This window comes from Bos indicus, chromosome 17 (genome assembly GCF_029378745.1).
Source record: "Bos indicus isolate NIAB-ARS_2022 breed Sahiwal x Tharparkar chromosome 17, NIAB-ARS_B.indTharparkar_mat_pri_1.0, whole genome shotgun sequence".
Taxonomy (NCBI): domain Eukaryota; kingdom Metazoa; phylum Chordata; class Mammalia; order Artiodactyla; family Bovidae; genus Bos; species Bos indicus.
Genome location: NC_091776.1, coordinates 65729859 through 65745950, shown reverse-complemented (window position 1 = coordinate 65745950; position 16092 = coordinate 65729859). Strand labels below are relative to the sequence as shown.

The following is a 16092-nucleotide window of genomic DNA, read 5'->3' as shown; positions in this document are numbered from 1 at the left end:
GAGAGGGAGAGGTGGGTCCAAACCCCTTCCCCAAGGTGGGTTACTGTTTCCCGATTTGTAAAACAAGGAGGTTTGAGCAAGTCATCTCCCATGAGCCTCAGCTCTCATACTTTATGGCAGTCTTCTTTTTTTATGTGTGTGGAAAAGCCAGAAGGACACGATGAAACTATGAAGAGAGAGAAAAGAGCTGTGGGCATCACTGAAGACCTTAACTCAACAGTGGGGGCTGCAAAATTCATGGCCAACAAGTCTGGAACCAATCGATTCTGGTGCGCAAATACTCGAGTGCTGACATAAAATGGAGCCTGCGTGAAGATTTTAGGTCCCTGCTAAGGATTCTGAGCCCCTTTCCAGATCAGAGACTGAATGATGGTCTGAAAGAAAAGCTTCACAACTCGTTTCCTCTTTTCCCATTCAACTGGAGTTAGCAACAGTTTCAAAGGGCAACAGGAGGGTCATAAGAGGAGTGCCCAAACTGTGTCCCCAAGGTACCTATCTCCAGGACCCGGGGCTCTGCTAAATTCCAACAGTGACATCAGAGCAAAGGTGAATCTGGAGACAGAACCTGCCGTTTCAAGTTATTCTGCCATGGTTTTTTCCTCTGCTGCTGCTAGAATCAAGCAAAAAATTATATGTGATGCAGCTCAATATTACCTATTTAGTCATTTAAAATATCATAGATCAGAGTTCCATGGAGATCTGCAGAGACAATTATGCCCTGAGGGATCCCGTGAGCAATTCCAAGAACCATGGAGGGTCAAGGCAGACAGTTTTTCTCTGGTCTTCATCCAGAGCAGCTTTCCTAGAGATCAGATGCCCAACAGAAGGTCAGGAGAAAATGTTTCAGAGCGAGAAGAGTAGCCTTCCACTGACCAAACACACGGTCACCCTGTGGGTGAGCCAGCTGGCCACAGGGAGATGAGAACGTGAGACCAGAGCAGAGCAAAGGTCAGGAGTCAGGCTTCTCTGATCCCTGATGCTACCTGCTTTATCTTTACTGACTCGACCTTTCCGGGGGCCATCTTCTCATTCTCTCCCACCTGCCCCAGGGGCTGTGATGAACATCAAGTGGAGCAGCTGATGTAGAAGGTTCTGGCAGTGGTGATGGCCTCTGTAAACGTCCCATGCTGTTAGTGTACAGAGCTAACAGTGAAGACAGTCACTGAATCCCACCGCTGCCCATCCAAGTCCTGGAAACGTCCCTGACTCCCTAGCCTGAAAAGACTTCCATCCTCCAAACTTCACAGACCTCTCTCCTTATTATGGGTGTTTCAGTTCAGTTCAGTCACTCAGTCATGTCTGACTCTTTGCGACCCCATGAATCGCAGCACGCCAGGCCTCCCTGTCCATCACCAACTCCCAGAGTTCACTCAGACTCACGTCCATCAAGTCAGTGATGCCATCCAGCCATCTCATCCTCTGTCATCCCCTTCTCCTCCTGCCCCCAATCCCTCCCAGCATCAGAGTCTTTTCCAATGAGTCAACTCTTCGCATGAGGTGGCCAAAGTACTGGAGTTTCAGCTTTAGCATCATTCCTTCCAAAGAACACCCAGTACCGATCTCCTTTAGAATGGACTGGTTGGATCTCCCTGCAGTCCAAGGGACTCTCAAGAGTCTTCTCCAACACCACAGTTCAAAAGCATCCATTCTTCAGCGATCAGCTTTCTTCACAGTCCAACTCTCACATCCATACATGACTACTGGAAAAACCATAGCCTTGACTACATGGAGCTTTGTTGGCAAAGTAATGTCTCTGCTTTTGAACATGCTATCTAGGTTGGTCATAATTTTCCTTCCAAGGAGTAAGCATCTTTTAATTTCATGGCTGCAATCACCATCTGCAGTGATTTTGGAGCCCCAAAAAATAAAGTCTGATACTGTTTCTACTGTTTCCCCATCTATTTCCCATGAAGTGATGGGACCAGATGCCATGATAGTTTTCTGAATGTTGAGTTTTAAGCCAACTTTTCACTCTCCTTTATCACTTTCATCAAGAGGCTTTTTAGTTCCTCTTCACTTTCTGCCATAAGAGTGGTGTCATCTGCGTATCTGAGGTTATTGATATTTCTCCTGGCAATCTTGATTCCTGCTTGTACTTCAGCCCAGCGTTTCTCATGATGTACTCTGTACCCACATCTCCTACAAAGCTCTGTGCTTCTGGGAAGCAGCATCTGTCTTTCATGCTCCTGAAACAAAGCCTGACACTAGTTACAAAAGAAGTGTCCCGTGCCTGTGTGGATGAGCGGGGGCTGAAGATGGGCAGAAGTGGATCAATGGATAAAAAGATGGACAGAGGGATCAAGGTCTAAAGGGGAGAAAAGCATAGAGGAAGCGAAGAAAAAAGAAAAAGGAAGAAGAACAAATGGAAGGGGGAGATGGATGGACCAACGCTGGTGGATGGAGATGGGGATGGAGGAGGTGGACAGGCCGAGTGGACGAGCAGCTAGTGGGCCGCGGAGACTGAAGGAAGGAGGGAGGGAGGGAACTCAGATGGGAGGTGGGTGAGTGATACAGATACAGACAGAGGCATACGGGAGGACAGACGGAGGGTGGGGGAAGGGTGGAGCTGGCACGAAAGCCTGCGCACCTCTAGGTCTGGGCAACATTTACACGCCAACTGGTACCTCAAATCTCTTGATCTGCACTTTCTGGAACTCTGTCTTGTTCTCCAGGTCGCAGATGACCGCCTCCTGCCTGCTGACGATGGCCCGGTCCACGGTGGACTGCTCCAGGTACTCGATGCGCATCTGGGCCACCTGCAGCTGGGGACGCACCCAAGACGGCTACTGACCACGCAGTGGCCTGAGTCCTGGATGGGGGGCCCCGGCCAGATCTGGGGCCATCCACACCGTTCCTTCTCAGCTCAGGTGCGTACACACGAACTGCCAGACCCAGGCTGAGGATCCGGTCCCGGACCCCACCCCTCCCCGTGCCCTCAGCTCTCACTCGGGCCTTTAGCCAGTGCTTCTCTCACCTCCGGCTCTTGCCCTGGGGTCTGAGGGCAGCAAAGCTTTCGCATCAAGGACACGACTAAGAGTAGGTTTGGGAGCCAAGCACCTCTCCTGGAGTCCAAAGCTGGCTCCCCAGTCCAGCTGGCTGAGTCTGGGAAGGTCCGTGTGCTTCCCTGGGCCTGTTTACTCACTCTCATGTGTGAAGACTGAAGCACAGTAGTGCCTGGCGCATAGTAAGCACCAGCACGTGGCCACTCCTGCTATTATTTGGTTCTGCTTGTGGTCATTCTGTGCCCACAGGTATTGCTGGAAACCAGGTCACTCTGATAGCTACTCTAAGTGGGCACATGCGTGGGTTCTAAGAGAACTTTGAGAATTTCATGGATGGTAGCAACTCACTAGGTAACGAGGGGAATTTAGGCAACTTAGGAGAAATCAGGATTTCAAAGGAGGTTTCACAGAGGATGGTGATCCTGTCTTGCACTGACCAGCCCTGTTCCTTGGAGCCACTTCTCAGGAGGAGAAATCCTGCTCTGAATGTCTGATAGGCCTCACTGTGTGCGGCATCTATGGGTGTGAACAAGCATGGGCAGCAGTGTGTGTGTCTGTGTGTGTGTGTCTACGGGTGTGAACAAGCATGGGCAGCAGTGTGTGTGTGTGTGTGTGTGTCTACGGGTGTGAACAAGCATGGGCAGCAGTGTGTGTGTGTGTGTGTGTGTCTACGGGTGTGAACAAGCATGGGCAGCAGTGTGTGTGTGTCTACGGGTGTGAACAAGCATGGGCAGCAGTGTGTGTGTGTGTGTGTGTGTGTGTCTACGGGTGTGAACAAGCATGGGCAGCAGTGTGTGTGTGTGTGTGTCTACGGGTGTGAACAAGCATGGGCAGCGGTGTGTGTGTATGTCTATGGGTGTGAACAAGCATGGGCAGCTCTGTGTGTGTGTCTATGGGTGTGAAGAAGCACGGGCAGCAGTGTGTGTGTGTGTCTACGGGTGTGAACAAGCATGGGCAGCAGTGTGTGTGTCTGTGTGTGTGTGTCTACGGGTGTGAACAAGCATGGGCAGCAGTGTGTGTGTGTGTGTGTCTACGGGTGTGAACAAGCATGGGCAGCAGTGTGTGTGTCTACGGGTGTGAACAAGCATGGGCAGCAGTGTGTGTGTGTGTGTCTACGGGTGTGAACAAGCATGGGCAGCAGTGTGTGTGTGTGTGTCTACGGGTGTGAACAAGCATGGGCAGTAGTGTGTGTGTGTGTGTGTGTGTGTCTATGGGTGTGAACAAGCATGGGCAGCAGTGTGTGTGTGTGTGTGTCTACGGGTGTGAACAAGCATGGGCAGCAGTGTGTGTGTCTACGGGTGTGAACAAGCATGGGCAGCAGTGTGTGTGTGTGTGTCTACGGGTGTGAACAAGCATGGGCAGCAGTGTGTGTGTGTGTGTGTGTGTGTGTCTACGGGTGTGAACAAGCATGGGCAGCAGTGTGTGTGTGTGTGTCTACGGGTGTGAACAAGCATGGGCAGCAGTGTGTGTGTCTGTGTGTGTGTGTCTACGGGTGTGAACAAGCATGGGCAGCAGTGTGTGTGTGTGTGTGTCTACGGGTGTGAACAAGCATGGGCAGCAGTGTGTGTGTGTGTGTGTGTGTGTGTGTCTACGGGTGTGAACAAGCATGGGCAGCAGTGTGTGTGTGTGTGTCTACGGGTGTGAACAAGCATGAGCAGCAGTGTGTGTGTGTCTACGGGTGTGAACAAGCATGGGCAGCAATGTGTGTGTGTGTGTGTGTGTCTATGGGTGTGAACAAGCATGGGCAGCAGTGTGTGTGTGTGTGTGTCTACGGGTGTGAACAAGCATGGGCAGCAGTGTGTGTGTGTCTACAGGTGTGAACAAGCATGGGCAGCAGTGTGTGTGTGTGTGTGTGTGTGTCTATGGCTGTGAACAAGCATGGGCAGTAGTGTGTGTGTGTGTGTGTGTGTGTGTGTGTGTGTGTCTATGGGTGTGAACAAGTATGGGCAGCAGTGTGTGTGTGTGTGTGTCTATGGGTGTGAACAAGCATGGGCAGCAGTGTGTGTGTGTCTACAGGTGTGAACAAGCATGGGCAGCAGTGTGTGTGTGTCTACGGGTGTGAACAAGCATGGGCAGCAGTGTGTGTCTACGGGTGTGAACAAGCATGGGCAGCAGTGTGTGTGTGTCTATGGCTGTGAACAAGCATGGGCAGTAGTGTGTGTGTGTCTACAGGTGTGAACAAGCATGGGCAGTAGTGTGTGTGTGTGTATACAGGTGTGAACAAGCATAGGCAGTAGTGTGTGTGTGTGTATACAGGTGTGAACAAGCATAGGCAGTAGTGTGTGTGTGTGTGTGTGTGTCTATGAGTGTGAACAAGCATAGGCAGTAGTGTGTGTGTGTGTCTATGGGTGTGAACAAGCATGGGCAGCGGTGTGTGTGTGTGTCTTCTGAGACTGTCCTCAATTCATCTGACATGTGACTGAAGCTGAGTGAACAATGAGTGAATGAACAGCAGCTTCCATGGCCCTTCCCCACTACACGGCGGCTGTGAGCACATACTTGTTCTTGAAGCTTGTTCTTCTCCTTCCTGGCTTCCTCCAGCTGCAGCTGCAGTTCCTGGATCTGCCCAATGTCAGCAGCAGACTGGTGAGATGAAAAGTGTCACCTGAGACCACAGGCTTTGCTGGAAGTCCCTTGTTCTCCCACCACAGATATGTGCACACCACAGAGTGTCTATGACAACAGCTAGTTCTAAAGGGCCCCTCACATCCCCCCAGTATCTCAGCGAGAGCGGTTCATTCCCACGCCATAGCCCATAGCTTTGGTCAACTGTCCAGCACCTTATCATACACCCTTGAGAGCCCAGATGGAATTAGATGGCTGCAGCACTAGGGCCAGAACTCGGAGGAAAGAGTACTATTTGAGGTCAGGTAACTGGGGTTCTAGATGTGGATTCCAGTCATAGCAAGGCGCAGAACCTCTCTGCACCTCAGTGTCCCCATATGTAAAACTGGCTGATGGTCTCTGCTGAGACCCTCTACATAGGGTCTGACTGAAGACTAAATGAGGCAATGGAGAGTCCTTAAGAAAGGAGCCAAATGGCTGAATGTGACTATCCCTAGAGAGGATTCCAGAGGGGAGGAGGGCTCCTTGCTATTTCCCACAGGTATTTATTCTTTTACAGTACTTATAATGGGTGTACTAATTTACTGCTTTTGTAAATCAACAAATAAATGTCCATCTTGAACAAAAGTAAGTTTGAGTCATGATTCCTACTTACCTTTGTGGTTTATCCTCAAAGGTCCTGAGACCAGAGAGTGGCCCGACTGAGTCCCCTGCTCACTGTCCCCGCCCACCCACCCAAGGCCGCCAAGCCTTCTCTGCCCAAAGCCACTACCTGAGCAATGAGGTCCTTGTGCTTCTGCATGAGATCGTTCAGATCGTCCTGGTCCTCATCAATGCGCTTCAGGAGGTCTGCCCTCTCAAACTGCAGCCGGTACAGCTGCTCGTCCACCTGGCAGAGCAGGACGAGGGCAGGTGAGGTAGGAGGGGGTGGGAGAGGGTCTGCTGGGGGGAGGGGTGATGAGCAGCAGGGAGGCTTGCCCGTGGGTGTGTCAGGTGGGTGAATGTCTACCTGAAAGGGAGGCCACAGCTGTGCCAACGCCTCCTGTGGGTATGTCACGCATGTGTGCACACTAGGCAGGCATGAGGCTGGCTGTATGAATGCAGCATGTGTATGTGAATAGATGTGTAAGCCCACCCAGGAATCTACTCATATACAGTCTAAGTGTGCATGGTGCATATGTGTGAGCAATCTCAGTAACTATGGCTAAACTTAGATGCTTACTTTACCTACAAGGGTCTTTATTTGGAGGTGCGTCTGTGACCTTGTGAGTGTGTACATTCATCCCTGTACATGTGTGTGTGTCAACGTTTATGGGCAGGTTCCCCTCGATCTAGCACCAACCAAACCTGGGACAGAAGGGCCAGATATAAGCTTTTGCCAATAAATCTCTAGCTCCACCTAAACTTTAGGGTTTTACATGTTGTGTATAAATTTAAGCCGACCCTGTACACCCAGAGAGGGCACACAGAAACCACACCCAATCTTCACAAGCATAATAGATCTGTGATATATGTTCATTTGTCCCTATTCAGCGCTGAGCTCCCAGATGGCTGGGGTCCTTTTAGGAGTAAGTCCAAACGGGCTCCGCCTGGAAGTCTGGACCTGAAGAAGTAGCCCGGCAAAAGTGACCACGTGCCCTCCTGGGTCTACCACAGGCGACTGGGGGTGGCTGGCATGGTGTGGGCTCACAACAGATAGCTGTGCTCCCACTTCCGCTTCCGGTGCTGAGCGAACGACAGGCTCGGACTGGAAGTGTACCCCAGGGCTGAGCACCCTGGGTCCACAGGGGGCGCCTTGCCTCCCTTCACACAGCTGACCCTCACACGCACCCCGACGGCTGGATCACACTCAGCTCGGAGAAGGCTGCCAGTGCTCTCCGAGTGCCGAGCACTCAGTGGGTCTATGAGGGACGTCTGGACCTCCTCGTACAGTACAGGGCGTGCCCCGGCCCCTCCCGCTGTGCCCGTGGCGGCCCCGCCCCCGGAGGCACAGGTACCAGGCTCTTGCTGCGGGTCATGCTCTCCAGCTCGCTGTGCATGTTCTCCAGGTCTGCCGTCAGCGCCTTCTGGGTCTTCAAGGCATCTTCACACTTGGCTTCACTCTGCTCCAGCTGGACCCGGCAAGAGGGGGAGAGGCGAGGGGAGAGGTCTCATGAAGTGGCCCCCTTGATCGGCCCTCCCCGCCGGCCTGGCCCCGCCCCTTCCAGGAAGGGGCGTGCAGGCGACCCTTCCATCTTCAGGGCTCTTCATCAACCCACGGAGCGGGCAGCAGAGCTGTCTGAGGTAGAGGCGGCCGGGTTCCAAGCCCACTCAACACTGAGGAAGCCCTGTCCCACAAACTAAGGCCAGGCCACCCCCGATTTAGCGCCAGGGGTGAGCCCCCACCCATTCAGCGGGTACTTGCTGCCACCCACTCAGCACTTGGCACACACAACACACTCATGGTGGCCCCTGCCCTCCTACGGGGGAGACAGGAAGGGACAGGTAATGACAGTACAAGGAAGAGGAGGGCATGAGGACCCTGGAACACAGGATGGGGGCCCGGAAGGCTTCCTAGAGGAGCTGCTCATAGTTCATTCAGTGGGGACTTGCCAAGCAGATGTTTTCAATCAGAATTGTGAACCCCCTTTTAAATGGTATGCAAAATATTCTATGTGTGAGCACCTCCCGGTACATGACTTCACTAGATTCCTGAAGGTTAAGAGCCACTGACTTCAAGTTTCTCTTTCTCGACCTTTCTTTTCTCTTCCTTCTGTCCACTTGCACACAGCAGGCCCCCTATGCTAGCACAGTGGGGCCAAGGGAGTGGGTACAAGGACCTCTGTGGCCCCAGAGGACAAACATTTTCCACTGGAGAAACCATATTCGTGCATAAACCCTAAGTCTGCGATTGAGCATCCCCCCATTCTACGGTTTCTGAACCCTAGAATCTCTGAGCAGAAAACCACCTTATAAATCACTGAAGGCAAGCGCTTAAGGTTCAGAGAGGGCTGGAGCCTTGTTTGGAGTCACACAGCTGCAAGGAGCAAAGACACCACCTGAATCGTCCAGACCAGCTTGCTTTCTCAACTGCCAGGCCACAGTCCTCCAAAATAGTAAATGACATTAAGGTTGGTGCCAACAGACAGGGGGGGAAAAAGCAAGCTAGACTTCTACTGAAATGTCATGCACACAATCAGCTCCCTGAGGCCACCCAGCGAAGAGGCCCCATTGATCACTGTAAGGAAAATGGGGGGCCAGGGCAGAGGATGCCCCAAGGACAGTTGGCCAAGGGGGTCTCTGTGGGGAAAGGCCGCCTGGAACCACGCTCATCTTCCTCAGCACATCCGGGAGCTCGGCCCGACGTTAGTGTCACAATAACAACACTGGAGCTGGGGAGCAGGCAGGCTGCCTTTGTTCCAGTATCACCTGGCAGTCCTGGGGCAGACCTGGGAGGTGTGTGCCGCTGATACCCCCAGCGCACAGCCGGGAAACCAAGGCCCCAGCCTCCTCCCGCAGCTTCCTGGCCCGGTGCCTCTAATCCCAGCCCCACGCCCTGCCAGCAGCCACAGTTCCCCAAAGCTCCATCCTCAAGGCTGTAAGGAAAGTGTGTTTCTGCAGCAGGGCCCCGTGCTGGGCTGGGTGGGGAGGGCTCGGTGGCCCATTTCCCTCAGCAACTGGGAGGGACTGAGACACACTGAGAAAAATGATGTGGAGCAGGGGAGGTAATTGGCGATGTTAGAGCATAATCGACAGAGGAAATGAGAAGTTAGGCATGGGCTCATCTCCCCCGCAGGTGACTCCGGGGCCTCTGGGAAGGCAGGGCAGGGGGTGGTGGGGTGGAGGGCTCCTCTGCAGGCTGGCAGGGCAAAGCCAGTTCTCGATTCAGGCACAAGTCAGAGGCCTCGTTAAGGAGAGGCACTTAATGCAACTAACACCTAAAAGATGCAAAGGAAATAGCCAGGTGGAGCTTTCAGTGGGAAGGTTCCCTGAACGGAGGCAACAGGAAGTGCAAAGGTCCTGAGGCAGGAACAGCAAGGAGCCTGGTGCTGCAGAACAGAAAGGCAGCTAGTATGGCTGGTCATACCAACAAAAGTCCGTCCAGTCAAAGCTATGGTTTTTCCAGTAGTCATGTACAGATGTGAGAGTTGGACTATAAAGAAAGCTGAGCACCGAAGAATTGATGCTTTTGATCTGTGGTGTTGGAGAAGATGCTTGAGAGTCCCTTGGACTGCAAGGAGACCCAAGCAGTCCATCCTAAAGGAGATCAGTCCTGGGTGTTCACTGGAAGGACTGATGCTGAAGCTGAAACTCCCAATATTTTGGCCACATGATGCAAAGAACCGACTCACTGGAAAAGACCCTGATTCTGGGAAAGACTGAAGGCAGGAGGGGACGACAGAGGATGAGATGGTTGGATGGCATCATCAACGCGATGGACATGAGTTTGAGTAAACTTTGGGAGTTGGTGATGGACAGGGAAGCCTGGCATGCTGCAGTCCATGATGTCGTAAGGTCAGACACGACTAAGCAACTGAACTGAACTGATAACTGGTCAGCCTCACAGAGAGGGCCAGGAGGCAGCGATGCTGAGGAAGTGGGTGGGAGTCACAGCAGTGAGCCGGGGTGCCAAGTTCAGGTTTGTTTCAGTCTGCAAGAAAACCACACTCTCTAAGGAGGGCAGTGTGATCTCCCTCTGGCTGCCATGGGAGGATGCACTTTTGTGGACAAAATTAGCAACAGGGCAGCCAGAGAGGATGCTGCTGTGGTCCTTCAGGAAGAGGTTGGTGGAGTGCTTCAATCAGAGAGGAAGTGGGGAGAAATGGAAGGGTCTACACAGGGCGGTGTACAAGGAACAAAGAAACAGGCAGGCAGGAGCAGATGGGCCAGCACGGGAGATGATGTCAGATAACTAGCAGTGGAAGGAGGTGTCCGGCAGGGGCCCTGCCAGGCCGAGTCGCTAGGCCCAGAGCCAGGAGGCAAGGGAGAGTTCAAGTGGAGCCCACAGACGACGCAGTTCCCATCTGCTGAGCCCCGCCTTTGGCTGAAGGAGGGTTTCATCAACATGATGCCGCTGGTCCTCAGAACCCCCACAGAGGGAAGGCTGTATTTTCTGTCCCCTGGTGCTCAGCGATAAAGAATCCACCTGCCAATGCAGGAGACACAGGTTTGATCCCTGGGGAGGGAAGATATCCTGGGGAAGGAAACAGCAACCCACTCCAGTATTCTTGCCTGGAGAATCCCATGGACAGAGGAGCCTGGCAGGGTATAGTCCATGGGGTCGCAAAGAGTCGGACATGACTTATCCACTGAGCATGCACACATATCTGACATGCTCCTTCCTTTCCCCAGGCTCCCTGGAGCAAGCCGGGCAAGAGACAGCTCATCCCTCCCTAGGCAGAGAGGGGCAGAGGTGGCATGCAGGCAGAACACGGGGCTGCAGGCGTCGGTTTCAGCTCCTGTCGGGCTGGAGAGAGGATTATCTTGCTCCTGATGGTTCAGGAATCAATGGTCACACCTGCTACTGTTGCTTGGGGACCATGTCCGGTACATGGCCTCTATCTGCCTGACTTCTCAACAGCCCCACGAGGTCCCTAGGAGAAAAGGTGTCGCTGTGAGGACCAACTGACCTCGGAGGAAACAGAGGTTCATGGAGGTGAAGTGACTCGCTCCCAGGCACATGGCCAGCAGCGGGGAAACCTGGTTGGTCCAACCCCAGAGGCCAAGCCTTTAACCACTGTACTCTGCTGCCCCTCATGGAAAGCCACACTCTGAAAAGAGCAGAATGGATTAAATAAAGAGAGAACTCCAACTGTAGAGAATACAGCCCAGAGGCTTGCTGTGACCACGGAAGCCACTCAGTCCTGTCACCATGACCTGAGGCAGGTGGGGCTGTAGAATGACAGGGAGACAAAGCAGGGAGAATTGACAGAACTCGGATTTCCTGGGAGGAAAGAGTTCACACCAAAGGGAAGCGGCAGGAAACCAAGCCATGCTGGCCCCTCTAAGCGCCAGGTGCACCGTGGGTGGGGTCAGACCTGGAGCGTCCGCCTTTCAGCAAGTCACTGAGCTCACCGTGCCTCAGTTTCCTCATCTATAGCATGGGCCTGGTCACATTCCAGGACCAGTGCAGAATAAATCAGTGAAAATCCGAGCATGCTTAGCACAGCGCCTGGCGCTGAGACAATGCCAAAACAGGAATGGCGGAGATTGCTGTTGTCTCTTTCATCACTGGGCTTCCCTGATAGCTCAGGTGGTAAAGAATCTGCCTGCAATGCAGGAGATCCCGGTTCAATTCCTGGGTTGGTAAGATTCGCTGGAGAAGCGATCGGCCACCCACTCCAGTATTCTCGGCCTCCCTAGTGTCTCAGCCGGTAAAGAAATCTCCTGCAATGCGGGAGACCCGGGTTCGATCCCTGGGTTGGGAAGATCCCTTGGAGAAGGGAAAGGCTACCCATTCCAGTGTTCTGGCCTGGAGAATTCCATGGATTGTATAGTTCATGGGGTCTCAAACAGTTGGACACAACTGAGCAACTTTCACTTTCATCACTCACTAGCCTGAGAAGTGAGGACTTTCCAACCCTGTTTTAGAGGTGAAGAGAGTGCCAGAGAGGCCAAGCTGTCATGGTCACGGGGCCAGCAAGGCAGGGCCTGGACCACAATCCCAGGGAAGGGTTTTAGGCTTCCTGGCAGACTGGGACGGCTGGAGGGAGGGTGCTGGCCCCAGAGGCAAGCAAGTCAAGCAGGCCCAGGTTTCATCGGGTCTGGATGGGCAACACCGGACATCACCCCAGCTCACGGACTCCCCCGGGGAAGGCCCAGGGATGCTGCTGACGAGCTGTGTTAATGCCGAGCTTTAAAAATTTCAATTTATTACACTTTAGGGAGCGGGAAGAAATACAGGGCCATCTCAGGCTGATTTTCCATTATGGATGACGTAGTGGAAGAATAACTCACTGCACGTTATTTCCATATTGAGGCTGTGTGACTGACGTTTTTATGAAGTCGGGAGGAAGTCACAGCGGGGCTGAGATCAGATCCCTTGGGCTTGCGACGTGGCCACCGCCGCTCTGAAGGTGTCTTCCCGGGGGGAGGTCTGGGTGGAGCGGTCAGAGAGCAGAGGCTCCCCTGGAAGGTTGCCGGAGTCCCACCGCCAGCCCCACAGCCACGATGGCAACGAGTGTCCCAGGGGCAGCGGCCAGCACACCCATCAGCTCCAAGCCACCACCCGTCCCCGTGGATAAGCCCTCCCGGGTTCCAGGTGGGACCCCACCATGGTGGGGAGGGCTGGCGGAGAAAAGGCCCCCAGGATTTCCACCCCCTCTAGACCTGGGGTAGGGGCGGGACCCACAGCAGGCTCTCAGCGAAATAACCGATTGATTGATCTTCCAATTGATCTTCCAAAACAACCAATTGATCTTCCTACAAGTTCATGTTTTCTCTCCTTTCAAATCTTGTTTCTTGCAACATCAATACAATAATGTGCAAAGTTCATGGGTACAAAGCACCAAAATGCCTGTAATGGCCAGAAGCTCCTCTCCTCCTCGAGTAGTCTAGTCACCCCATCATCCACTCGCTGGATCAGCCACCCGTCCCAGCGCCTGCACAGGGCGGGGCGTCAGTTCCTCCCCAGCCACTGAGCCAGGAGACCTTGACCAGTGGCCACTGTGTACAGGAATGCCGGGGGCCGCGGCCCCGGCCTGGGCGGGCGCGGCGAGGTCCTGACTCCTGGACAGTGTGGGAGGACCCGGGAGGACCCTGGAGGCCCTGGAAGCCTGAGCTCTCGGGGGCAAGAGGAGGCGAACGGCACCCAGGATGGGAGTGCCACAGCAGCCCGGGGGGCTGTCGAGCACGTTGGGGAGGCGTCTGAGGCCCCGCTCTGGGCCAGGCGTAGCTCCGTGTTCACTCCCTTAACCCTGACGACAACACACTCGGCTCGGGTCAGCCGCCATTCTCACTGCTGTTTTTGGGGAAAATGATGGGTGGGGCGGTGAAGTGACTTAGCTTGGGTCACCCTGGCATTAAGTATCAGGCGGCCTGGACACCAGGCTCCCAGGGGCTGAGACTCCTCCCCCACGTGCTCGGCAGCCCCAGGCGCCCACAGTGCTTCCATGCTGGATGCGGCTCATCTCCTCTCACGCCCAAGCCATTGGTTAACTGCCCTCCTCTGTAACAGTGGTCCCCACCACACAGGCTCCGGAAGGGGAATCTGGCGATGTGACTGCACATGCCTACTCTCTTTTCTTTGGATAACAGCACCCCTATCTTCTCTGCAAAGAATGTCCATCCCTCAGATGCCTGTGATGGGGCCGACACCCCTCCCTCGAGCCCAGAGGAGAAGCTCATGAATCAGACTTGCCAGTCAGAGCACTGCCTTCTTTGGCCTCAGCGGTTGGTCGTGGGACAGTAGCAAGGCTGACACCAGGATTCTGGCTGTGACTACGGACACAGCTTTTTCTGACACAGGATGTAAGCCTGGAGTGTCCATCCTGCCCCCAAAAGGAAGAGACTGCCTAAGAATAAAAGCTGACCTCAAGGTGCTGAGCCACGAGATGTTCTTGATGTCATGACTGGAGCACCTAGATCTAGCCAAGCCTGAAGGCAGTCGTAGCCTCAGAACCTTTCAGATTTTTCAGCCTGTCACATCCCTTTTTCTGTTTAATGAACTGTGAGCTGTGCAGTTGTTCCCTGGAACCCAGACACTGGCTGAGTGAGGGAGTCAGAAGAGCTAATACATACAGAGTCAGCCACAGAGTAAACCCCTGTGCCCAAAGCTGGATCCAAGGAGCTCCCTCCAAAACCCTTTGACAGCGTAACAGCCATGTATTTCCTAATCTGTGTGTAGACCCCTCCTGGTAGGGGGATAAATACTGACAGTCCCCCTTCCCTATTATTCAGTGGGGAGATGAAGACAGGATGAGATTTTTTCGACACCAACCACATCAGATACCGCGCGGGCCTTGAGGTTTATCACAACTGTAGCCCACCACAGCCATGCAGGGGAGGAATCAGCCTGGGCAGGGAAGTGACTTGCCCAAGGTCAGAGTCAAGTCCGTGAGACTCTCAACCCAAGCTGAAGGAAAAAAAACAAAACCCCCGCTCTTTCTGGGCCACCACCAGCCCCCTCTGCACACAGCCTTTCTCTGCTGCTGGGTCTGTCTCAGGCATTCTCTCTCCAACACCCACCCTCTCATTCAGTGGGAGGAGGGCGATTGAGATTCCCAGCACACAGGCATCAACTACAAACCGAAGAATAGCAGTGCTTTCCCGTGCGATGCCATCTGCCCGCTCCAAATACCCAAGGTAAAATGTTTGCTTTGGACTTATTAAGCTACGAGACGAGTTGACTTGACACACAGAATGAGCTGGGGAAACAGGGAAAATTCTGATATTTCAGCAGAGTGATCAGAACCTGGATTTCTGGGTCTGACTGAACAACTCAGAGGATTTAAAAATACCACAGAGCAAATGCCATGGGAAGTGTTCTAAGAAATGGTGGCTTTGGCGGGCTAATCTCAACACACCCTGGCCCGTGGCGTCCCAGCAGCACGCCCAGAAGTTACCCTTTAGTAGGAAGCTTTTCCCTGGAGGCAGTCACCAACATCTCAAACTACACACAGCCCTGATAGAGAACAAATTTACTAAATGTGAACATACTAAAAATATCAGGTCAGGTCCACCGATGGTCTGTCCAGCTTAGGAGCTGGATGACAGCGGCCTCCAGGGAAATTTCCTAAGACCGTATGGTGGTTCCTCTCTGTGTCCTTGATCTCCAATCACTTGGGCATATTCTAAACGTTCTGTGACTTTCCGTACACTGTGCTAGAAGACCATCATTTATCGACGCGCTGAAATGCTCTCTGAGGATTTACTTTCCACCGCCCTCATCTCAGAGTAGTAACAATCATCATGACGAGTAGGGCAATAATAGTATCCGCTCTCTGTGGATGCTGACCACGTGTCTGTTAATTTGCAACACATACTGACTCTTGTCTTCATTTTACTGATGAGGAAACTGAGGCTCAGAGAGCCTCTGTGATATTCCAGTTAACGTGTCAAGGTCACATAGCTATTAAATGATGACTGGAGCCAGGAAGTGAACCGAGGTCACTTTTAAACGCACAGCTTTTCCTTGTGAGCCCTGTGTCATGTGTTTACCACCTGCTGAGTAAAGCAGGTCTCCTTTCACTTGTTTTAAGTCTGTTTGAGCGTTCAGGAGCCCTTTCTAATTTTGTTGGAGAAGGAAATGGCAACCCACTCCAGTATTCTTGCCTGGAAAACCCCATGGACAGAGGAGCCTGGTGGACTACAGTACATGGGGTCGCAAAGAGTCAGACACGACTGAGCGACTTCACTTTCACATTTTGTATTACAGGACCAAAGGACAGCACAGGTCCTACATGACTGAACAGACTTCAAGAATTTCCTTCCTGTCTTCCCTCTGGGGACGATGGATTTGTAACACACTCCAAAGAGAGAGAGAAAAAAAATACAAACTTGAAAAAGCAGGATAAAATACTCAAAAAAGGTCCTCCCTGCCTCCATC

General features: G+C 53.1%; 1 protein-coding gene across 1 annotated transcript in view; it reads right to left on the bottom strand.

Annotated features, from left to right (window-relative positions):
• Positions 1-16092, bottom strand: part of MYO18B (myosin XVIIIB) — a 223757-nt gene that overhangs the window by 64704 nt on the left and 142961 nt on the right. The window contains exons 35-38 of the mRNA XM_070769757.1: positions 7565-7678; positions 6340-6456; positions 5502-5585; positions 2625-2762 (exon numbers count right to left, since the gene is read on the bottom strand). Of these exons, the coding sequence (XP_070625858.1) occupies positions 2625-2762; positions 5502-5585; positions 6340-6456; positions 7565-7678 (453 nt within the window). The remainder of the gene's footprint in view (positions 1-2624; positions 2763-5501; positions 5586-6339; positions 6457-7564; positions 7679-16092) is intronic.